This window comes from Megalops cyprinoides, chromosome 2, assembly GCF_013368585.1.
Source record: "Megalops cyprinoides isolate fMegCyp1 chromosome 2, fMegCyp1.pri, whole genome shotgun sequence".
Taxonomy (NCBI): Eukaryota; Metazoa; Chordata; class Actinopteri; order Elopiformes; family Megalopidae; genus Megalops; species Megalops cyprinoides.
In genome coordinates this window covers 49037273-49062640 of record NC_050584.1, presented here as the reverse complement: position 1 = coordinate 49062640, position 25368 = coordinate 49037273, and the positions used below count along the sequence as shown (strand labels likewise).

The 25368-nt window shown below is 37.5% G+C and overlaps 1 protein-coding gene across 13 annotated transcripts in view; it reads right to left on the bottom strand.

Moving 5' to 3' along the window:
• Window positions 1-25368, bottom strand: part of adgrl2a (adhesion G protein-coupled receptor L2a) — a 113538-nt gene that overhangs the window by 57309 nt on the left and 30861 nt on the right. For all 13 annotated transcript variants that reach the window (XM_036522912.1, XM_036522898.1, XM_036522903.1 and 10 more), the window contains exon 3: window positions 7535-7748. In XM_036522912.1, the coding sequence (XP_036378805.1) occupies window positions 7535-7748 (214 nt within the window). The remainder of the gene's footprint in view (window positions 1-7534; window positions 7749-25368) is intronic.

Sequence of the window (25368 nt, the reverse complement as noted above, 5' to 3'; positions counted from 1 at the left end):
GAGTGGTGTTTTAGTGCGTGTAACATGACTTCAGCTTTTTATGTGACGTCACTTGAAATCAGACTGGCAGCCCTGTTGAAAAGGCTGTAGTTTACCACAAAGACACACTTCTTTAGTGCATTCTATTTCCTATTCAACCAGCATTCGCTACGCCCCTGCCCCTTTCAGGTCATTGGTGGAACATCAGATTTAAGGGGCACGTCACCTTACCCACAAACGTGGCCCGTGGGCCCCAAATTGGGTAACCCTGTGATAGGTCAACTGTTCGCATGCTGAGTGTGAATGCATGGCTCATGTAAATAAAATTATTTTTCTTATTCATCGCATTTCAGGCAGTCTTTTGTGGTGTGTTTATCGTGCATGTTCATATCACGATGACTTTTGACCTCAGCCTTACTGTAGTTGGAAGAGCAACAACTGGACAGAGTGGTGCTATTAGCTAAACACTCAAATTAACAATAATCAGTCATACAGTATGTCAAAAGAGCATTCTAAATTTCATTAAAATGGACAATCTATTGGTAAACTGGACTAGTAATGCAAAATTGTTTCAAAGGCAATGAAGCTAATGTGCCACTGGGACTAGCTAGATGCTGTTGCTATTTAAATGCATATGGGGAACTAGCACTGTGCAATCGATTGACGGACTGTGCCAAATCAACTCACAAGCAACTGGCATGAACAAAGCAGTAAATACGCTCTCTGAAGCTAAGCTTTGCCATGGGAGAGACTTAGTAGTTGTGGCAGATAGCTTACCTGCTAATACCTATCACCTTCAGTTAATGAATAGTGGAGTGGAGTTGGAGTTGCACTCATGTATAAACATAACTAGCTGGCTAACTAGCTAAACTTAATGTCTGTCCTTTGAGACAGAACAACACAAATTTCTGCCAACATGGCTGGATGTGAAATCCAGTAGCTAAGTTCATTAGCACAGATGAACAAAAACATATTTAGATGTGTTAAGGTAGTTAAAGCCTTATCGCTACCCAGGCAGGCATCAAGCTAGTTTTTTTTTTAAGAAAGTGGTAACTGGCTAGTTAGCTAGTTGTCTTTTTTAGCCATATAGTCGTCATTAATATGTTGTATGTTTGTGTTTTTGATTAGAATGCCTGTGCCTTTAACTGAATTAATATGACATAAGTTTTATTTACAGATTATCTATCATATCAATTATGATTCTTATATTACAAGAGCCAGGACATGGGTGGGTTAAATCTAAAAATAGATGTGTCTAAAAATCTCAGAATATATAGTTTATTTACTTATTTGACTGGCCAGGTCAAAGAACTGACCTGACAGTTATCTTGCTTTTTTTTTGTTTTTGCTAGGAATTAAACATTTTGTCATATATCTGAATGCACATAAGCTTTACAGTGAAAATTAAGAGTTCATTTTTTTGCTTTCTTACTCAATTTTTAATCAAACTGACTGACACTGCGATTTGAGTGACAAACAAAATATATTATTTTCTTAATTCAATGGTTAAGATAATGTGTTGTGGTTAATCTGAGGGTAATCTGTGGTAGTTATCTTTAAAAACTGCACAGCAAAAAAAGGGTTTTCAGTGCTTGAAAGAGTCTGGCAACAATCTCTTGTAGTAGTAGGTATTGATTCCCTATTCATTTCGAGTCCAGCAACCATGAACTATTCATGCAAATCTCAGAATTCAGAGACATCTTTGTCTGACCGTGTAAGTTATTTTGTCTTTGCCAAAATGTTTTTTTTTCTTTTGTGAATGACAAAGAAAATCATACTGGCCTCCATCCATTTTTTAATCCAAGTCCACCCAATGTTCTGAAGACCAACGTCATCATGACTTATAAAATGTTAATCTGGAGAGTTTAAAATATGTACTAACACCATATGTACAGCAGGGAAGTACACGGCTGTGTGCTGTCAGGTGGCAGCAATGGAAGTCTTCAGAGAGCCATGCAAGCACTTCTGTCACTGATATAAATAGTGTAAGCAGAAAGCATTATTCACTGCTCAAGATATAAAGGACATTTTACCTTTGCAATGCAATTTTAATCCAGGCTCCTTATTTAAAAAGGCAAAGGAAACAACAGCATCACCATGATCATGGAGGATCACTAGGATGTTAATAAGAACCTACCTGTGTGAAAACTTATCACAGCAGTAAAATGGTAATGTGTTTAAGGTACCCAAACTGTTCACATTTATTTTTTATGAATTTTTTCATTTAAATTGTGGCAGTGTATTATGGTTACGCAATATGCTCTCATTCCTCTATGTTCACATATACAGCTTTAGTCTGTTCTAGACTGCAAATATTGTTCATCCTTCCTATTGATGCATTCGTCTGGAAACACATACAGCACAGGGCAGCCAAGACTGTGTTACTATTATGTTAGATGAATCAATACCAATGGTTTAAATAATTATACTAATCCCCATTAATCAAATGAATTTAATGGGAATCTACAAGACAATTATCGAGATGCTTTACTCTGAACTTGTCCCGCATCCACATCTTTGTTAATAGACATACCATTATAGAGGAAAGTGTGCTTCTCTCCACTTTCTCTCAATCAAAGCTTTTTTTGGAAATTTCTCCAGTCAACATCATTATTTCTACAATATCCCATTTATTTTTCCAGAATGAAGTTTCACATTTGCTCTTATGAAAACATTAGGAAGGGTGCCCCTGATAAGTTCCTGTACAGTTTATCACCTGCTCAAGACGACTAATTGCTTGCAGCTGAAATGCCTAATTGAGCCACAGTTGTCCTAGGGCTATTTTCGTAAAATCACAGAGCTCATATAACATGCAAGGGAAAATAAAACTATTTATAAAGCTGACCAGATCTAGAAATTTCGCAAATGAATATTAAATTGCCTTTTTTTCTACAAAAAAGGATCATTTTAGGAAATAAGGTGTGTCATAAATCAACTGATCGAAAACGAATCCCTGTACACAACGGGCTTTCAAATCTGTGATAAGATGATTGCCATGAAAAAATCTGTCAAAACAAAGTTTTTGTCATATCTGATGTCTCTTGTACAATTTAGCAACTCCGAATTTATACTTCCATTGTGCAAATTTGCAAGCAATATTTAATGTTGCATAGTCCCACATCGGAAAACCTTTTAGATATAGGTCCAAAGAGAAAAGCAATAAGAAAAAAAAAATTTCTTATTTGAATATGAAACAATTCTTTAGTGATCTTGATGAGTTTTGTGTATTTTAAAAAAAGAGGAAGAGGAAATATCATACAAGTCCAGAGGAGTTCATTTATGAATGATTTAGATTCATCAACGTATATATAAATAGTTTAAATTATCTAGTGAGCACTTGCTACTATGTATAAGATTCAATTTGAACCATTATTGGACAGCAAAAGAGGGGACAAGTAGGGTTGCCCAGGAAATTAACTTGTTCGTGCCATTTGACTGATAAGGACAAGGCCAAATAGGTAAATTAAGCCAGTACAATAGGCATCATATTTTTTTTCTTTCATGGGAAGAATTATACAGCTTTCATTAGCACGAATCCATTACTGCATCTACTGCAAATTAACCGAGAGGTGAATGAAATCTAAATGAAGTTGAAGGCCTTCCCTTGGCTTGTTATAAACGCCATAGATAGACACCTGACAGCCCTGATGAATCCCCATAATCCCCATGTTCCACAATGTAGCACTGATGACAGCCAGTGCATTACATCTGCTTGCAGACAGAGCAAGCTCTTCACCATTGCTGACTACCTGCTGCTCGTTCAGCCTTGTTAATATCTACTGCATAGGGATGCAAGCAATTCCAGTGAGGTACATGAACTCATTATTGTCTCTATACCCCTTACGCACTGTGATCATGAATCAATAAAATGTGGAGAGCTTATTGAGGACCTTTCTAATCAAATTAGTTGTGAGAGTTCACATTTTGTCAGTGCTTAATAAGCAGGTCATGACTTCTCAGAAATTATTATAAATGCAGCCCTTTCTTTAGGTTACGTGCTGAAAGTGTAAATGACTAGTGTTGAAGCATGTGCCCACAGCTTACTCTTTACGCTGTAAACTGAGTTTTACATATAAAATTAGTGTGACTACTGTGGTTTGTAGTACCATTCACATTGAAAGCATAGTTCTGTTAAGACTGATGGCATGCTACAGGAACAGGCTGTTCTTGTTTTTGCACATAAGAACATAACTATCACATTCCTGTGCTCAAACTTTATGTTTACTGCATCAAGTGGCTGACCAATTATTAAGACAAATAAAGATAAATTAATCTATCAAACGTACACTACTACAGTACTGACATACGGATCATCTCAAATCTACATTTGATTATAATACTATTTCTTCAAGGTTATATTTATTTATGCATGTCTCTGAAATGTGTAGAATACCATATATTGCCTAACTGTATACATATACCTTGCTATCTGTATAAATAAAAATACACAACCATCTTCTGAATGAAATGCATTTTTTTTAAGTTAAATTAGACAGCATGCAGAAGTTATTAAGGATCATTAGAAGAGGAATCAAGAACCAAAAAAGTCTGCCATCCAATCAAACAGTGGTTGACATGTCCTCCTGAATACATCAGATGTTGCAGGTGTGCAGTTTTATTTAATATTTTCTTATTTCCCCAGACAGACACCAAGAGTTGCTGACAGCCTTATATCATCCAATTTCCTTGTTTTGCCAAGAAATTCTCCTGATTCTCCTGCTGTGTCAATGCTGAAACACTGCCACCCTCCAACATTGGCCCAATTTCAGTCTTACTACACTGCACCTTCACTTCAAGTAATGAATTTAGGCAGGTGTTATTTGGTTTTGATACTAACTGGAAATCACATGATCAGTGATATTAATAAAACATTGTATAAACTTGAAAGAAAAAAACATTAAAAAAGAAAAAAACTCAAATTCTTCAATTAATTTCTCAGATTTCAAGCAAGATTAAATGTTGGTGATTTTAAAACAAAACAAGCCTACGTCCAGTATCACAATCACATCCTTGATGCAGCATATCCTCTCTAAATACTACTATGTGCTGATAACAGTCTAGAACACAAATTATAATTCAGTCGTATTTAATAAAAAAACAAGGCAAGGGACAGAGAAGCATGCAACATCAATACAAAGAACAGTTATCATTCTAAATTACAACATCCAATGCACAAATTCACCATTTCTTCATTTCGGAACAATCAATTTGCCAACACTTTCATCTCTGTCATGCATGCAAACACTTATGTGAACGTGTGTCTGTATCTCTAGCCATAGTTATAGAAAAGCTGAGATAAAATTACACTAAAATTATCACTGAACCAAAGCATAATCTCTGCCAGCAGGTAAGAGATGACTGGTATGCTTAGGGTATATGGTTGCCAGACACTGTCTGGTGCTTTGTTCAACAATATCAAACATGTCATCACATACGAGGAGTTCGACTTGTCACTGAAAAAGGACAGGAGAACCATGCAAAGGAACAGTATGGCTGATTGAGAGATCTCCAGGATCCACATATTGCTACATCCCAAACTGCTGCACAGTCACTTAGACATTGCCATGAGCAGAGCAGCTCCCATACTGTACAGGATGGAGACATCAGAGCCTAATCTACACGTTTGTTTGGAGGTGAACAGCCATCATTTGGCATGGACAAATGAAAATGATAATTTACAAATGATAATTTACAAACTCACAGCAGGCACAGTAATCATTACTGCCTCCTACTGAAGGGAAAATACGTTGCAGAAGCTAGAGGAGATTGCTTGTAGGTGCTGTGCTATATATTCTAACTGAATACTTCACATTTTATTCATAACGCCTCTTTGCGTGTGTGCTAATTCTGTTGGATTGATGTTGTCACCTTTTCTGCTTGAATTGAAATGGTCTTCAATGTCAACTATGATAACTAAACTGAATGCAACACTTGACTTTTCTCCTGATTGTATCCTTTTTATGATCCTTATGACTTAGCTGGCCATTTCCATGCTATATTTACTTAATCACTGCCACCTAAGAGAAATGATGAAAGGAGAAGTAAGACAGCGGCTGTCTTTTAAAAGTGAAAAGGCAAATCTCTATCTACATTATTAATAGCCCATCAGTAAACAACATTTTACTTTTTAAAGGTGAGGGGGTATTCACTGTTTTGAACTGACTTCCATGATTAAAAAATCAAAAACCTTTTTGGTTTAATTCTTAAAAATCTAGACTTTTAAGCAAGGTATACCTGTATACACATGAAAATGCTGCCAGTCTCAGCAGGAACTCATCACTCTGTTACGGAGTAATCTCTTTTACGAAGGAGTGTTTTCCACGTGATGTACAATGTGACAATGTGAAGTCACAGCTAAAGACAATATCAGTAAATTCCCTGATGTTAATTTATTAAAAAAAGTAAAATTTTGTGCTAAAGTGTGAATGATTACATAACTGGAACAATTCAGTAAGTTCAGTGCTCGAAGTGGGCCGGTACTCACCGGTACACAGTACCGGCACATTTTACTCTTTGGCGTGCCGTGACTTTTTCTTACGTACCGGCACTTCTCACAAGCTGCCGGTACCCTTTTCTGCCCTCTCCATATCAGGTTGTGGGCATTTCATAATGACCCTATATAAACTGCATTACCCAGGGGGCACTATGTGGGTAATTATCGTATTTTGAGGAAAATTATTAATACAAATAATTTTTTATTAATACAATAATACAATTACAAATACAATAATTATCATACATCTGGCAATGCCAAGGATGGCATTTTGCGATTTAAATTATGTTAAATGCTCATGACACATCACAGCTTTTGTGAGGTCTGTGTTCTAAACGTTACTGTTCATTGCACTCCTAACCTAAAAGTTTATTCTCAGTAGTTTACATCGATTTAACTAAATTTAGCTCCATTTTGTAATTTGAATTTTGTAACACAAGAAAGCTATAATGTGAAACATTTAAGAGAAAGCTTTGGGTTTACTTACCACTTAATTATTCAAATTGCCATCCTTGTTAATTAAACAATCTCATGCTGCAGCTTTCGCAATAGCACACAAATTTCAGACAATCTACGGTGTTTCACGAGCATAATCATTTATTCTAATTATGCGATTGGTGTCGATTATTCTGTGAATTATTTGTTTTATTGTTAATCAAGGAAGATAAAGGGGAACACGTTGAAAGTAATGATAGATTTAAAGGTATTGTTTGGGCTTCCCCTGTTTCCAGCTCACCAGCCACCACTGACACACACACACACACACACACATAATATATAGTATCATACAGATATTACATTATTAAATTATTATAAATTATTATTATATGTTATAAAATTAATAATTTGGCAAATAGTTGTCCCTTTGAGTAAATACATTTATGTTGTGAACATCAGCGATATCTCTTAGTATCTTTTATTCACTGTAGAAATTCAGAATGTAATACTTAATGCTGATACCAGCCGATACACACGCCAACATGTGAATAAGGGGAGTACCGGCACTTTTTCTTCCACTTCAAGCACTGAGTAAATTTTAATAGGCTGTTTTACTTTGTTTACCTTTGTGACATAATTTTGTAGGCATCAGGGAGGTAGCAGTTAATGTTTTCCATCTGGAAGGGGTCAGCATCGCAGATCTTGTCATCTGTCCGGCCGTAGTTGGCGCTCTCGATCATGATGACATCACTTCCCGGACAGCGTAGGTCGATTGGGTAGCCATCACAAGACAGCTCTCTCCTTACCAAGCCAAACGGCAGCGCTGCACGGCTAAACCCTGAGGGAGAAAGAAGACCTTGTATCAGTACAGGGGAACAAAAAACCTAACTGTTCTGACAAGGAGCATAAGGGAGAAGAGAGAAGTAGGATAGTAATTGTCATTTTCAAGGGATGCAGAGAACTGACTCTGATCAGTGAAAGGAAATCCATAGCATACTTTTACTGTATGTGACATGGATATTATGTACCCGCAGAGGAATTGTTCCATACTCTTGGCCTCTTTTCTCAATCTTTTCTCATTTCTTTTTTTTGTGAAATGGCCCTCTCTTATTCTTGCACATCGAAAACGAAGTTAAATGCATTCATGAAAAGGAGAAACTCTACATTTCTGCTTTGTAGTTTTTGCTCTTTGTAGTCTACAGTCGTTCCAAGTTTGACTAAGTTCTGTGTTCTTCAGGTAGTGCTCAGATCTGTGAGGATACATTTCATGCACTGTCTAGATAATTAATGTGGCTCTGTTAACCACGAACAGTTGTAGGTGACCTTCGTACATTTACTGTGAGGACATCTGAGAGTGTGAACATCTGAGAGAGGGGAAACCAATAGCTTTGTTTCATCATGAATTGCACTATCTGAAAACAAAATGCAACACAATAGAAATGCACTCAGATGGATTGAGATCAATATTCAGCTAAACAACAAACAACATCCATTACACTGCCTCTCCTTACCTACTGCAAGTGAACAATGGCTATTATTCTTAGCTTAAAAGTTTGATTGTTTTTGAGCAAGACGGCAACACATTACAACTGCCTACCCAACTATATCTGCAGTCTCGCGAAGTGATTATGTCCCAAACTGTTTCCTATATTTTTCCATTTCTGCTTGTTTGGTTATTTATTTTCTAACTTTATGAAACATTCAGGGATAGGTCTTATTCAACATTTCAGACATGCCTTTTTATATTTAAACAAATGAAATGGTTCTACAATCAAAACATTTTGCAATAACTAGCTATCATTGGTATCACTAGGTTTATTTACAATCTTTTTCTATCAGTAAAGAAACAACAATACAAGCATCTCAACAACATGAAGTGTAATTTAATCCATCTTACAGCCCTGACAATCGAAGAGAGGACTGGCAGGAGGCTGAGCTAGAAAAAAAAAAATCAATACTGTGGCTTTGTGCTCTGCAAATGTGAACACTGCCAAATAGCTGCGCTTAGGGTAAAATGAACTATTTTGCTCCATTTTCTCCTCTCTCAACAAATGATTTTAAAAACACAGCTTTTTTCCACTGCAAAATGTCAAACTATACGAAGAAAAAGAAAGAGAGGGAAATGAAAGAAAAAAGCAAGGAAAAAAAAGAGAAAAACCATTGGTGCAGCAGGCACATCAGCTTTGGTTTGCAATATTAAAATTCGCTTTTTAAAGCGGACAGTCCCTGCGCATAGAGAGAGATCTGTGGCACAAAGCAGTCATCATTTATAGATCATAGACACAGCAGCCAAAATTTGTATGGTGAAAAGAGCACCGCTTCCACTGCAATGTCAATAATCACTGTTGTTAGCAGCAAATTTCTGTCTTGGCAGAGGCGCAGGCCATTTCTGTTTACAGTGCTGTGCTTTCTTAATGAGTATGTTCACAGTCTGGTGCCTTGGAAAAAAATTCATTACTCCTTTTCATACTCTAATTTGTTTTGTAAGATTGGCACTTGAAAACACTGCCTGATCCTCTTGTGCTTTTCTTGCTAATTACCTCAAACCTTTGACTGTCATGGATGACATTGTTTGTACTTCTAAAAGTACAAGTGCACACTGCTCAGACCGATTACCTGAAACCCTCTTAAAATGGGTTGTGATGCAGAGATAATTTTGCCTGTTAGATGCTTCATCTAGTAAGGACAACTGAGGTTACTCTTCTCCAAAATTAATTCAATTCTTAAGAAACACAAGAGGTATAACATGACACTCTTTAATAACATTATTCCATATTTTTGAAGACCTTTTACACCAGTCACTACACAAGTCAACTGTTCTTTCACAATGTCTGAAGCTCACAGTGAACTACGTTCATATCTTATTAATTGTTAACTGCTTGATCTGTTTGTGTGAGAAAATGTGTCCCAGATAAAGTGTACGTATTTTTACAAGTGTTTCTATTGACTTTAAATAAGTACCTCATAAGTGTGAGTAACTTGATGTTTCTGTATGTTGAAATTGCTTTTTTGCCCATTTCTAGATATTTTCCACCACTAAGTAGTAACTTAGCTGACAAGTTTTAAAAGTTCAAAGTACACTGTACAAAACTGGGTGGTCTGCTTATGTGGCTAACAAGCTAGTCAGACCATTGATGTAGCTAGCTCACAAGTTAACCAGCTACATACTGACTTAACCAGCATATTCTTCAGACCTGTTTCACACAGGCCTGGGAATCTGGGTCAGGGATTTTCTGGGTTTGCCTTTGGTGTGAATGGATCTTCCCAGGGTACTGGACCTGGAAATGCTACCCAGTTCCAGAGCTGGGTCCAACCACATCAATCCTCAGGTCTGCTTCCGTGTAAAAGGGAATTCCAGGATTCATTGTTTGCATATAGCACACTCCTTGCTTATTGTCCCAAAATTGTCTTTTGTTGGTTGTCTCTATACTCACAACTACGATCATGACAGACATCAGAAAAGTTACCCTGCTGTGTAGAGACTTCAAGTTCAGAATGTTTTATTTGAATCTCTTACAATTCCATTCAATGCGGTAAACCAATGCTTCTCAAACTGGGAGGCACAAGATTACAGGGAATTGGATTCAGTTTCATTATGTATCAACTGACACAGAGAATGAAATTTGAAAAACCTGTCTGAACAGTGTCTGTTGAAAAACATTTATACTACTGATTTATACTATTTTTTTTTTTTATTTTGATGATGTAATGTGGCAGTTAATAAAGCAACAAGGCAAGAGAGGCTGTGGTATACAGTGAATGCAGTCACACCTAAAGTGCTGTTAAGTGCAATTTGCAGCAAAGTTTTGGTTTACTGTGTTTATTGCATTCCTCGTTCCTTGTCAATGTTATATTTACCTAGCTAGAAATGCCAGACTAATTCAATGTCCAGCTACCTGCTCCTTAAACCATCCCCTTCTCCAGAAGATCTCATCTGACATTCTCCCACTCATTATGTCACTTAACAACTCCCTGACCACTAGCTGTAGCCCCTCTGTCTTCAAGCAGGCTTGTGTCAAACCTCTGTTCAAGAAAACAACACCGGACCTTCTGCTGCCCAAGACTATCACCCTGTCTCCCTCCTCCCATTCCTTTCCAGAACCATTGAACGTGCTGCTTTTTAATCAATTTTCACACTTTCACATGCAGAATGACCTTAATGACCCCAATCAATCTGGGTTCAAGGCCATTCCACTGAAATGGCTCTTCTCTCTGTTACAAACGCCTTTCAATCTCAAGGACTGTCTCTGAATCTGCTGTCTTGACACCTCTAGACCTTTTTACAGCCTTTGACATAGTAAATCACCATATTCTCTTGTCTTTCTTGATAGTAATGGGCATCTCAGGGTCCGTTCTCTTACCTCTCAGGGAGCACCTATCAGTTTTCCTGAAGAGGTGCCGCATCAACTGCTCTATAGGAGTCCCTCATGGTTAGGTCCACGGCCCCATTCTGCTCTCCTTGTATACAGGATCTCTTGGCTCTGCCATTTTTTCCAATAGCTTTTCATATTACTGCCATGCCAATGACACCCAACTGTTTCTCTCTTTTTCCCTATCTGATAGTCCTAGTCTGATTTGTCACACATCAGGTGTTCTGGGGTTATCCAGGTTATCATCAGTTAACTGATGATAGTTGCTCTGGATAAGAGTGGCTGCTAAAATGTCAATAATATACTTAAAAAAAAGTAATTCCATTTTGGTACCCTGTGGATACCTAACCATCACCTGAGACTCAGTTTGGCTAAGAGTGAGCTTTTGTATACAACTCTTCCCCATTCACAGATTTGACCATCTGGAAAACACTATATTGTCAGCCTCTCGGACTATCAAGACCCTCGGGGTGACACTTGACACTGATCTAACACATGTGGACCATACAGCAACAGAATACTGCTGCTCAGTTGGTCCACAATGTCCCTCACTCTTCACTCCATTCTTCTCCATGTAACACCAATCCTGATCTCCCTTCACTGGCTACCAGGGACGGCTTGTGGTGGTCTTAGCCTACGGAGCGATTTGGAGAATGGCTCCCTTTTATCCTCAATCAATTGTCTGACCCTTTGCATTGGCCAGGCCACTCAGCTTCCTCAGGATGTTCAAGACTGAACATTGTGAAGACCAATTTCCTCATATATTCCCCATTTGAGTTTTCAGCATGGAAGAGGCACTGTTTGACTAGATTCACTGTGTTAGTTTACAAATGGGATATGTCCAGGCATGGAAAATGACTACTTTTATATGCACATAGCATTCCAAGTATGTTATGTGTCCTGGTTACAGTCATGTTCCAAATAAACATTTTACATGTATTATGACATATGTCCCTGCTAATGCTCCTGTAAACATGGTACACAAAGTATCAAGAATAAACAATGTGCAGCAGTGTTTCGTAATCTCAAGTCTGCAGACCCGTGCCTGTTCTTGGTAAGTTGCTGACCGGTCCCTCAATGGCCCTTTCCAAGCATGTACCTACCTAGCAAAGAGGCTAATGTTAGATAGTTGCATAGGGATTTTAGTGCCTACAAATGTGATTTCTGTTTAACAAACAGCTGCACAAACAGTATTAGCATGGATGTCCTGGCAATGCAAGTTTGTGCATTTGCTTCATATAGTTCATATGGGGGACAGTCTGAAAAGAACATGTGGCACTTAAGAGCTGGTTAGTTAACATAATGTCACTTTCCAAGCAATAAACTCTTCAGCTACGGTTTGGTTCAAAACACAGATAAGCAAAGGGTAAGAGTTCAGCACTCCGCCAAGAAGAAAACAATGACCTGTCACTAGAATATACCCATCATACATCAAATATTGTTTTACTTCCACTGAGAGTGAATGTCCACCCAAGTGCTGTGCATACTGTGACAAGCCATTCAATTCAAACCAAACCATTCACCTTGAATGGATACAGTTCTTTTGTGTTGGAAGTCACTCTGGATTAGAGTGTCTGCTAAATGAATGTAATGCAAACCAATTCGCATAGCTCCTAATGGTGGTATGAAATCATTAACTTTGGCATCTTAATTTAACAATGCTGAATGAAAAGTTGGTGGATTAGAGTGTGAGTTTGTAGTAAGTATTGAATTTTGCTGAGAAGCTACCTACTGAATTAGCTATTTATGATGAAGAAATGACAAACGTGTCAGCTTTTGATAAACTGCAACAGTACCATCCTTATTATTAGTGTATTTCTATATTACTTATCTAAACACACTCATAAACACACTCATTCTATGGATGTAGGTTGGGTACCTGGGTATGTGGTTAAAGGTTTGCTGGGTGAGTAGAGCCACAGGGAATGAGAGAATAAGGCAGAACTAGAGCTAAGAAGAGGTATGAATTTCACTGCAACAGGGAGAGTGCAGGGACCTTTTGTACCAGCCTCCCACTCTACTGCAATCAGATGACAGATGTCAACCACGACCTATCGGGACAGGTGCAATTCAAGACGACAGGTTGAGGTAAGAGGATCTTGGTAGTTACACTCGCAGCTGCCAGTTTTGCCTGTGGTGGCGCATCAGGGCCTACTGCATGTTGATCCTCATAAAAATGTAGAATGATGTAAGGTTTACAAAATAATAAAGTGATGCTGTTCACTACCTTACTCCTTTGGGAAGTGGAATATGAACACAAAACACGTGATTATTGACAGTGCATATGTTCTCCTGCTGGCAATACAGTATGTTAGTAGTAATTTCACAAAGTGCTTTGTGCTGTCATTTTTGCATCAAAATGTTGCGCTTGTGCCAGGAGGTGGTTGTTGAGGGTTTTATGCCTCAAGCGCAAGGCTGGCAAGAATATACCACTTTTTACCAGACCAGACATTCGTTTGCACCAGACATTCCCTTCCCTCTCACACAGTGCAAACACTATTATTTTGGAGAGGGAAATCACCAGCTGTGCCCAAGCGAGGCATTTCTCACATACCACCAGTTTTTGCAGCACAAAATTAGTAAATCGCTTGTGCTTTGCAATAGGGCTCAGATTAGGTCCCTTTCAACTGACCATGCAGTTGTTTTTGTTCAGTATCCCCTCTCCTCTGACATCATGCAAGTGCAATGATTTTTGGAGACGGAAAGTAGTAACTTGATTCAATGCAGGCATTTTTCACACAGAAGTTTAGCAACTCACTTGCATCCTAAAATTGTGCCAGCACAAAATTAGGGACCAAAGTCAGAGACTGGTTGATCATTTCCGTTCATCTGACAGATGCGTTCACCTGTGCAAATATTCCACTTGAAAACGTGGATAAACCAAAATTATGTGCATTTTAAACAAGCATGTAATAAATGGTGCAGCAATTACATCAGCCACTTTGCAAGGCGCCTCTGCTGCAGCCCACTGTGTTGCATGAAGTCAAAATCAAAGAACTGATCAAGACATGTGAGAACGTATCTAGTCACTGAAGAATTAAGTCTCTTATGGAGACTCTTATCTATGTGAATTATTCTTCAGGGGCAGATGGCATCTTGAAATGTTTAAATGTATTTGAAGCTGATTTTAAAATGGCCAGAATGACATCAGAATCCACAAAACCTCCATTACGTTTGAGGGGTTGACAACTGACTATCGAGCACTGGCTCAACGGATGCACTACCTACTCCATCTACACCTGAGATCAGACTGGGGCCACATACAGTGAGATTGCACGGATCTGGTCAGGCGCAGACACAAAAAACACATTGAGATCAGGCTGTGATCGCACCTTGGTGACCACTTCCAGCAGTGGACAAGCACGCATTTTGCCCATGTTGCCGAGTGCAGACACATCTGGCTATCAAAAGGGCATACAATTGAACGTCATCTACAATTTCCTCGCTACGCCCAGATATCGGAGTGCGCAAATGCGTGTTTCTGCATGAGGTAAGGTTGCAGCTGCTAACAAATATGTTTAGACGTGTGCCTCCACATGTGAAAATTCTCAAGACAGCCCCAGCTTTTATCCCAGGCCAACACGGCCCTGTGGTCAGTTTGGTTGCGAGCTGTGATGGGTCATTGCTGAGAACACCAAGTTTACACTGTTGTCTCCATTGTCACACTTGTCTAAGACAGCCCTTCCAATTACATATAATGTACTTTATTAAGGGAAGAACCACAATCTCCTGTGCTCCCGTGGTCACAGTCTCTCAGAACAGATAACTTAGTTGCATATGGCAAGGGAAAGTGAAATCTGATCACAATGTGGATACAGGAGACAGATATGGTACACATGTTTATAGTAGGTGTGGATGTTTGGGGTCCTGATCAGACAGCAATCCAATTTACTTGATCGGGAAGCAGATTTTTACACCATATATGGATGGGGCCACAGGCATAAAAATAAACTGCCAATATATTAAAACATTGGACAAGACCAATCACAGGATGCATTGTGAATGCTGAAAAGTATGTCTTTGAATGGGCAAGGTGTCACATTATTGTCATTTCATGAAATAAAACTTTGTAAACCAAATTACAATTATCAAATGTAATCACAAATTTTGAACACTGGAGTTTTCCACTATATTGTATATGTGACATTAATGTGTCCCTTTTATTTGTTTTTATTTATTTATTTCACTTGCTCTTTTGCTCTGAACTTCATTTTATATGCTAATGCAGGTTAAGATGTCACAGCACTAATTTTCTAAAATCAATACCTTGCTACCCCTTCAGGTAAAGAAAACTATTTTGTATACAAGTTACTGGTGAACATTTAATTTATGTACACATTGCCTGCATTAGTAAAGAATATGTCAATGGACATAAACATTGATATCAATGTTAACGTCCGTATCATAATTTGTGGTAACTCCACGCCATACAAATTACTAGCTTGCTATTTGTGAATCGCATATTATACTTATATTGTACTGCTGATTTTGCTTAATGTTACAGAATGCAGGTTCCTGAGAATTCCTTAAAAAGTTTTATTTTCTGCTGCATATACAAACCCTGCAGCTAACCTAATTCCTTATCAGATTTGGAACCTGGCCACTTGCACGTAAACTGCAGATTCTAAAGAAATGCCGTTTCAGTAAACTACAGGACTAATACTCTCTCCGTAAAACTTCTCCAATAAACATGCAGGACATTACAAGGGGATGGAGGAACACAGGACAGACACAAACCGCTTAATAAGGGTCCCCAGCCCCAAATGTGTACAAAACCCTGCACTCACTATTCATTTATATTCACTATATCATTTATATATTGTATACTGTGTATTATACATTATATATGATATGTTATACAAACGTACACACCACAAAAACACACAGGGGTAATTTTTTAGTTTGCAGTATGAAAGTGTGTTCTTTGGCAGATCCACAATTCATCACAGGAGTTGGCTAGTCAGAGAATCTTTAGTGAAAGAATGAAAACACGGCATGAAACGAGCAGGTTTTGACAGCCAATCTCATTTTAATGTCAGTGCATCCGTGTACTGCTCAGTCAAGTGTCATGCACACTCTGTAACAAACCAAAAAAAACTATGCAAAACACCAATCAATTCATTTATTATATATTTTTCTGAGACATATGCTCCTCTGAGGCAAATGAAATCAAGACATGAATTCTTTGCTTTTCAGTTTCATGGTTTGTAAGCAGAACAGTACAATTCTGCTGAACTACCCCTTAAAACATTTAAGCGATTTCAGTTTTAGTCTTCCTGTGGCCTACATTTTACATCTCCATGTTACTCGGTAGGCACGGACACATTGACTTTGCATGGATCAATTAGGCTGCAGCCACATACATTTGACTGGGTTGCATTAGTCTGCACTGCCCCACTTTGATGTTGTGTGTCTAATTCAGAGGATCCACACAGCTGTCAACAATTTAATTACCAATGTTATGCCAAAACATCTATGATCTGTGTTTTATGAAAACTGCAGACATAAATGAAAAACTGACTTGTGGTTTTTGTCTATTTTGCATTTGTGTGTGCATGTCTGTGCGTGTGTGGAAACCGCTGTGTGCTACAGCCCTAAAATCGTGCTTCTGGTTTTCTCATTTGGGCCACCATCAATTCCCGCTCTCACTTCTGAAACAAAAACCAGTACAACTTGGAAAAAGAAAAAAAATATTTCCCCACCACTTCATTGCAAAGATTAATGAACAACTCCTCCTTTTTTCCATTGCTAGGATGACAAGTTTATAATGCATGCTGTTTTTTTTCTCTGATTTCTGGAAAAGAATGGAAAGATCTCATCTGCACTCCCCCAAATGTCGACCAGCTCAGTTCATACATCACAGAGCAGTGGCTTGTTCGTAAACAACTGTCAGAAGCCTCTCAATTGATTAAGCCTGGGGCTGAACTACTTTCTCACCCCAGTGTTGGATGATCTTTCAGGACGAGGGGGTGAGTGACACTAGCAAATCAATACATGGAAGGGTATATCTGGACAGGCCAACAAGCCCATTTAAGGCCAATATGAGTCTTCAGTGCTGTCAATTTAACAGAATTCATCTCAATTGACTTTCTACAGAAGAATGGGTTCAATCATTACAAGATATGTCACCACTGGGGATAAACTAAGAAATCTGGTAAAATAAAAAAAAAAATTACCATTGTCTTTCAGTGGTTCAGGTTTGCTTTGTTTTCATATTTTGCATGCCTTCGAATCACCAGGTAGCACCTAGTCTGCTAACACCATAAAAGGACACAGACCATGTGAGTCATGTTAGCCAACTTTTTGCTATAGAGTTGTACATGAATTTGAGATTTTACCCACTCACTTTCATCCAAGCAAAGGGATAGTCTAACTTCTTCCATTATTACAAACGATTTCCATATTTCTTTCATTTTCACGCAATCTAGATCATCTGCAGTAACCAGCTGGATCAGTTTCAGGATCGGGTTCTGCCAGGCCAAATCTGGATCTAGGCCCGATGTTTGTAAACAAAAAATAATATTTCCCCAAATGTGTATCAGCATCATCTGTAGCTGAAAATATAACTGTAAATGAGCAAAACATCCCATTAGCTTTCAGCGTATCTTTTCAGATAATTATTGCATCACAAAAAATTGTTTTGCTTATTTTGTTCCCATGAGCTGAATATTAAGTATGTTAACCAATGTAACTGAAACTCAATGTAACTGTACATTAAGTAACCAGAGGATAATCTGACTCATACATTGAAAAAGTCCAAGGATTCCATTCAATGATGTGCATATAAAGCATATTATAAAAGTGTGGATCATGTGAGATTGAAGAAAAAAAAAAACAATGTATGTTGGTACTAGCATTCACAACACACACAAATTTACATGAAATTACATTATCCTGAAAAGAGTAGTAGTGGAGATTTGGTTTCAGTGACATATTTACAATTTTAGTGGTACTTGTTTCCATAATTTGTGTCATGAAGCTTATGTTTTTTTAACCAGACTTTATCAGAGCCTTTGTGTGGCCTTTCAGTTGGCGTAAAGGAATAGAGAAAACAAACCCAGACCTTGGTAAGATCCAAGGGAGCTGTGATGTACTTAACTTCTTGGCGTGAACTAACACTATGAAAAGTGTTGTTTTTCTTTAATCTAGAATGCTTTTGTTTCTAGAGCGCACTATGCCAGTTTTATCTCTCATTCATTGCTTTGGTTGATTCTTAAAATGTTGCAGTGTGGTCGTCCAGGCTTGTGATAATGTGCCAGAAGCACTACAAAAAAGCTAATATAAAAAGCAAAGCGGCGTCAGTCCTACATATGAAAGTGACAAGGCTCCAAAGATTTTTTTTCTCTTTCTAATTAAATGATGGAATGAGGATCTGAGGTGGTAAATAATATATTACAAGGAATGCTCAATCCCATCTCCATGGCAACTCGTCCAACAGTACCATAATTGCTGTGATCCCCATCCTGGCCTTGTTGACACTGCACCTTATCAGGCATTCTGGTCAGCAACTGAGAAAGTAGCTTTTATATTCCTCTCAGGCAGCCATGTAGCCAGCATTAAACTCAAGTGAAGAGACCCATGCCACTGCACAATACACAGCATTCAGAACTCTCCTTTTCTGGATTGCAGAATGTAATTAACTTGTAATCCCCAGTGAATAAAACATAGCATATTTCTATGAAGACCACTACATCAGAGAGAGAACTCTGCCCATGGGAGCATTCAAAAAGATTACAACAACTGTTTATGTTACATCAAATCAGATAAAGAACTTTGATTATTCAGGAATGTTCAGACTATATGTAGAACCATTCACATGTAACGGGTTGATTTATGCTTAATGACTACATAATAGCTATAAAAAATGTTCAAATCCTCTAAAAAGTTGCTCACACAGGTAAAGGTTGATAGGAATGTGTTTGTTTACAGATTCCTTTGGTGCTTTTTACATTGAAGTTCAAGTTTTGTATGAGATATTCTGTGGATATACAAGCAGTGGTTTAAGAAAAAAACAGCTGAATCAAAAAGGGTATATTATAGTCTCCCTGGTGCTATAATATTTCAATTTCTTCTACAAGGCAAACCAGTTGGAAACTGACCATCTGCTGGAATGTGTATACCATTGAAGTGGGGGTAATGAACAAAATGTCCTCCTCATTAACACAGTCATTAACATCAGCAGCATTAATGCATGAGCTTTCTTGGTCACAAACTACTGGAGAGTAATATGATTACCATACAGAGGTGAAGCATTCTGAATTCATAACTAGCATGCATATGTATGTATATGCATGTGTGCGTCTGTATGTGTGCATGCACACTTCCAGTTTAGAATGATCTACGTTTATTTCAAAATGCCGCCATAATAATCATTTTGTTTTACAACACATAATACTGATCTGCTGATTTATAACAGATTTATTGCAGCTATGGAAAAATAGGAATCAATTCATAATTTGGTTTATGGCAACGTTTCAAAGAATGTACTGTATCATAAAAGAACACACTGTTGAAGCTCATAATAAAGGGACAGTAAGACCATGCCCCATCATAAAAAGTACACAATTATATCTTAAAAAGAATTAAGAACACTTTATAGTGGTAACTATATTAACATTCTCAACAGCAATTTTTTACCATATCAATGACACGCTTTTCTTCTAATTATTTGATTTGTCACTGGAGGCATATAAAACCCACATTACTTGCTTGAGTTGGCACCTGGCAAAAGCTTACTGGAACAATGAAGTGCTGTAAAGGAACAGAAGGGCCAGTCCAAAACGTTCTGGGTCAATGAAATCTAAAACAAGGGCATCCTCACGCAGGGCCACAACAAAACTACCTACCTACGACTATTTTAAGCAGCTGTAAGACACTGCTTTCTTCAAGTGTAAACAACACATGATGACTAGCCAGCTAGGTAACTCAACTGTAACCTCTTAGTGCTTGCTTGTAAAATAGATTTTTTTGGTGGTACAATCTGATAGATAGCTAGCTATCAACAATAGAAATTACAAAAAATTACTCCTGCTGATTCTCTACTAGAATAGAATTTAACCACGATAACTGGAAATGCAAAACCAGTTTTAAAAATGTTTTTAACTACATTTTAAATAAACTGACTGAATGAATGCATCAGATATTTTCAGAGCTTTGTACAAAAAAGGATTTTTTTTTGTGTACAAGGCCAAAGGAATATCTGTAAATTTTCCATGATGGACCATAACAAGATCCACCTGATCAAAAGTTTAAAATCAATGCAAAGGCTCATTTAACCATACAAACCATGTCCATTGAAGTTTCAGTACAAAAGTGCTGTTAAGTTATTCTGATCTGAAACCAGATAATTTTGCAGGAGAGGCTAAAAAGGGGGCACCGACGCTCATGACGCTTGTCTTCCAATGTTAATACAGCTTTGATTTGCCTTTGTACTGACAAAGGCAAACAGCTGCTTGTAAATGAGCTATGGTCCCTAGGTTGGCTGCCATTATCCTGCACTCTCGGTTGACAAGGTCGCTTGCTGAGGGGATCTGGGGGGGAGAGGAGAGCGTGGCCTATAGAATTAGATTGGAACCGCAGGAAACGCAGCTTGAGACCTTCATTTTTTTTGTTTTGTTTAGCCGTAGTCGAGGAAGTCTAAGGAGGGAAAAGGAACCTTTAAGTCAAGCTTCTTCCCACAGCGCTGATGCTATAATCCGGTGATATCCTTTACAAGAGCATGTTGTCTTAAGAAGTCAGGTTTTCACAGGGGAAGGAAAAAAGGAAAAAATGAAAGCATATTTCAATGTGTAACATGCTCATGAGGCCGAAACACCAAGAAGCATTGCTTTGTTGCTACTGGAATACCATCCATTTTGGCACCTAAATAACATCATAAAAGCACTCAAAGAAAGGTTACTAAGAGATCTGAATTTCTCCAGAAATTCTGATGTGAAAATATTGTTCCTTACAACACACTACTATACACAGATTTTCAAAGAATCAGAATATATCTGGAAAAGGTCATTTTCCAATTTTACCACATGCTAATCTGAAAGGAAGAATAAAATCTAACAAAGATCTAATGATAATTTTTTTCTTAATTATGCCAATTTGTGTTTTATGTTGTATGTTGAATCTATTCACTATATGCTACCTAAAACAGAATTGAATGAAATGTTAGAATTGCATGCTTTCAAAAGGAAAGGGCCACCAGAGCATTTACACTACAATGTATCTACCTTTTTTCATGGTTACTGTGCTATCAGACATCTGTATACCTCAGTTTGAAAAAAAAAATCAGACTGTAAGAAAATAGACAAACTGTTTTGCAGTATGCTCCTTCAATAGACCAGAGACAAATAAAAAGTTTGCTTTACTCCTTGCAAAAGTGTTCTGATATCTCTCTGAATTTCTGAAGACCATTTGTTCCAAGTTCAAATCAATGACATTTCAATGGCAAATATTGCATGATTGCTTGATTGGAGAGATGAAAAATAGGTCCTTCTCAAAAGCAAATGCTATTTGGTTCAAACAGCAAAATACACATATTTTGGTCAAACTGCAACAGTAAAGGCAGCTCTACTTAATCCATTGGAATATACTGAACAGTCTATTCATTTTAAAAAATATCAAGCTGTTATTAAATATACATCTGAACAAAGAGGACACAGAAATACTGATTTTAGGAGTTACATGTATCCTTCCATTCTGTTCCATCATTCTGGATGGAGATCAAAACCAACAATAAAGGCTCAAGCAAATTTATCTCCAGTCTGCTCTATTAAAATCTTAGAATCAAGTATGCATTGTGGTTCAAGAAAAACTGTAGAGAAAGCAAGGCTCAGTACTGTTCCTCTCCATGCTGCATTATTCCCAGACACTCTGTGTGAGACTGGGGCACCAGGTTCTCAACCTCATTTGTATTCACAACCATACAGTTCGCTCCAGTTCATTTACATCTTTTCCTTCCATAGCAACAGCGGGTGGGCTATCAGGAGCATCTTTGATATAGGTACATGCCTCAAAAAAATTTCTTGTCATTTAGCTCAGGATAGACATCATAAAAAAAACCCACTGTTTTGCTCTGACTGTTCAGGTGGGTCCCTTTAAACAGAAATTTAGCTTGTCACAGTGAATATTTAGATGTCATCTGCATGCTGCAATTGCAACATCAACCCACTTGTAGATGCGCAAACACACACACACACACACACACACACACACACACACACACAGAAACATGTGCAAGCACCCAGATAAAGGCACATATATTGTGCATATACATATATTATGTTGGAGAACTATACATTTGTGCATTTCGAGTAGGTTTATAAATTATTAACACTAATGTCAACCAGTAGTGAGACAGCAAGTTGTAGCTGCAACTACAAAGTGGAAATATTTAACAGAGAATCATACTCCTTTTTCAAAAGCAAGTAATCAAGTATTTCAATATCATGTGGCAAACCCACTGTATAAGAACATATAACATATGACACAAGAAATAACCAAATGATGTAAACCATTCAAATGACTCTGGAAAACAGAAGCTAAGGTGTGAGTACAGAGAATGCGGTGTGAAAAGATACAATCTCATATGTCTGCCCACCTCCTTATATGCAGATCAGCCTTTAAGCCTAATTAAACACAGTGGGGCGTCATCAAGGTCATCAAGTTTTTTAATATAAATTATTGACTAAACGTCTTCTCCAAATGTTAGTAGACTGCCTTTAGAGAGTAACAATGTCAACCCCAGTCCAATATCTGATAACCTGGGGGGACATATTTTGGGGACAGAGAGAAGCAAGGACATCCTACCATGGCCCGCATGCCACTAAATGAATAGTCTTTTTTATAACACCATAAAAATAGTCCTCACTTGGGCTTTGTATTTAGAATACAGTGCATTTATCGGAGAGTACAAAAACCCCTCACACACAAAGAAAAGCCTAATGGCAGAATTGGTTCATTACTTGAAAAGAACCTTAACAGTCCCAGTGGTCTCTGTTTTGAGATTTACCAAGAGTGAATTTAAGTTGACAATTTTAAAAAAAAAATGAAATCAAATACAATTTACTATACCATTATATGATTTATGATTTAGCATTTGTAAAACACATTTTTGCTTTGTTTTGCTGTTGCTTCTTTGATAAGGAAAAAGTCTGAACAGTTGAATAAACCAAAGAAAAACCAGAAACACAATGAAAAAAAATTACCTGATACTATACATAGAAAGGCTTCATTTCTGTTAGGCTGCCCTAGGTTAATCGTGCATACTTGTATAAACATACCATTGCAAACACTAAATACTTAGGGAAGAGTAATACTCAAAGGATGAATAGTATCAACTCTGCATTTTCTCACAATGATGTTAGTAGGATCTAGGGTGTGAACCACTTTCTCCACCAGTAACTAGAAGAAAAATCATTTGCTGTGGAGACCTGAGAAAAGCACTGCAGGCCAGAGTCAATCTTATTTCTTACACATCATTTTTTATTGATGCAAGCAACCCACCAAACTCATGAAATGTTGTGATTATTGAAAGTACATCTTTTTCCAGAAGAGGGAACTGTTCTTACTCGATTTGAATTTCTCAAAACTTAACCTGGTGCAAAGTTTCATAAATCATCCTTTAAACAGTGGAAGGGAGCAGACAGCTTCTCTAAAGTAAGTCATCCTGATAAATTCAATTGTCTGACAGATGATTTCTTCTAAGACTGACGTATTAGCACTCACACTAACGTACAGCTAACCAGTATAGAGGAATTCCACTTTTGACCCTGAACCCTTCTCTGCTGGCCCTCAAATGACATCACCCAGTTCCATCGTCAGTGTGCATCTATGCAGCATGTCCCACCCTCAATTTAACACATCAATGAATCAAAGGGATCCACTTACAAGGAAAGATAACACCTTTGGATAACAAAGTAAAAACTATAAGATGTACCACTACTAATAGTGGAATATACTCATAAGACAGACACATTAAGTGACTATAAGAAAAAACTTTCATTACAGCTTTAAAAGGAAATCTTTAATTGCCACTGACCAGAGCTCAGATGTGATCAACTTTTTCTAATTACACTTCGTGAGGTTACACAAGTGCACTTTTTAAGCCATAAGCCCTAGAGGTGTAATCGTACCAGAGGGTTATCATTGACAAAGGATAATTACACCCTACCATTATGAAGACTGGAAAGTAATTACGTCCTTGAGTTTATGATATGCTGTCATTCAATCAACAGCACAATGTTGGACAAAGATGCTCGATTGATTATTTTCAGACCAGCTGAATCTATAGGAAAGCTAACAGTATAATTTCATTAAAAAAATAATTTATTACTGATATAACTAACAGTGTGATTACAACACTGTAAATTATGGATTAAAATATAATTTGATAGGTTTCAGATATATGAACCTTCTTTCTATTTGCTTATTTTATCTAATATTATGTATCCAATATATAAAAAGCAAAAGAAATAAAATAATAATATTATGCATATTTATAAACTCTACAATACCAATTGTGGAACACAGTGAAAAGAAATACTATTTTTCAAATAATTCCTGTTCCTGTGTATAATGTGTAATATGATGGCTTCATAACATTTCATAACCAAGGATGTTATTTTGATGTTATTTTGTTATTTTGATTTTAATGGTTAAAGGTTACCAGTTCATGACATTTAACACTGCGATCAGTGCTTAAAATCAAACTTTTACTTTTCAACCACTGTCTATCAATGGTGTGATCAACAAACTCAAAGAGAATACATCAACAATGTCATTGCAATAGAGTGCGTTTTGTCTGAGTTGCTGTGCTGACCTTGCCATTCCTCAACTCCTGTGTCCGTGGGATTTGGCAGAGCAGTCAATGAGAGGAGTGAGCCAACTGATAAAAAACTGATTTGAAGACCTTGGAAAGAGAATACTTCCATCTCTGCCCAAGAAGCTGTTGTGCTCCTAATTCAATAACAGCCAATTCTACAAGGGTCAATGATGGTAGCTGCAGCAAACAAAGTAATCTTTATGCTCCGTCTAGACTTTTTCCACAGGCCCCTCTATTTCTTCTGGATCAAAAAAAGTTCCCCTTATTTTATGTGT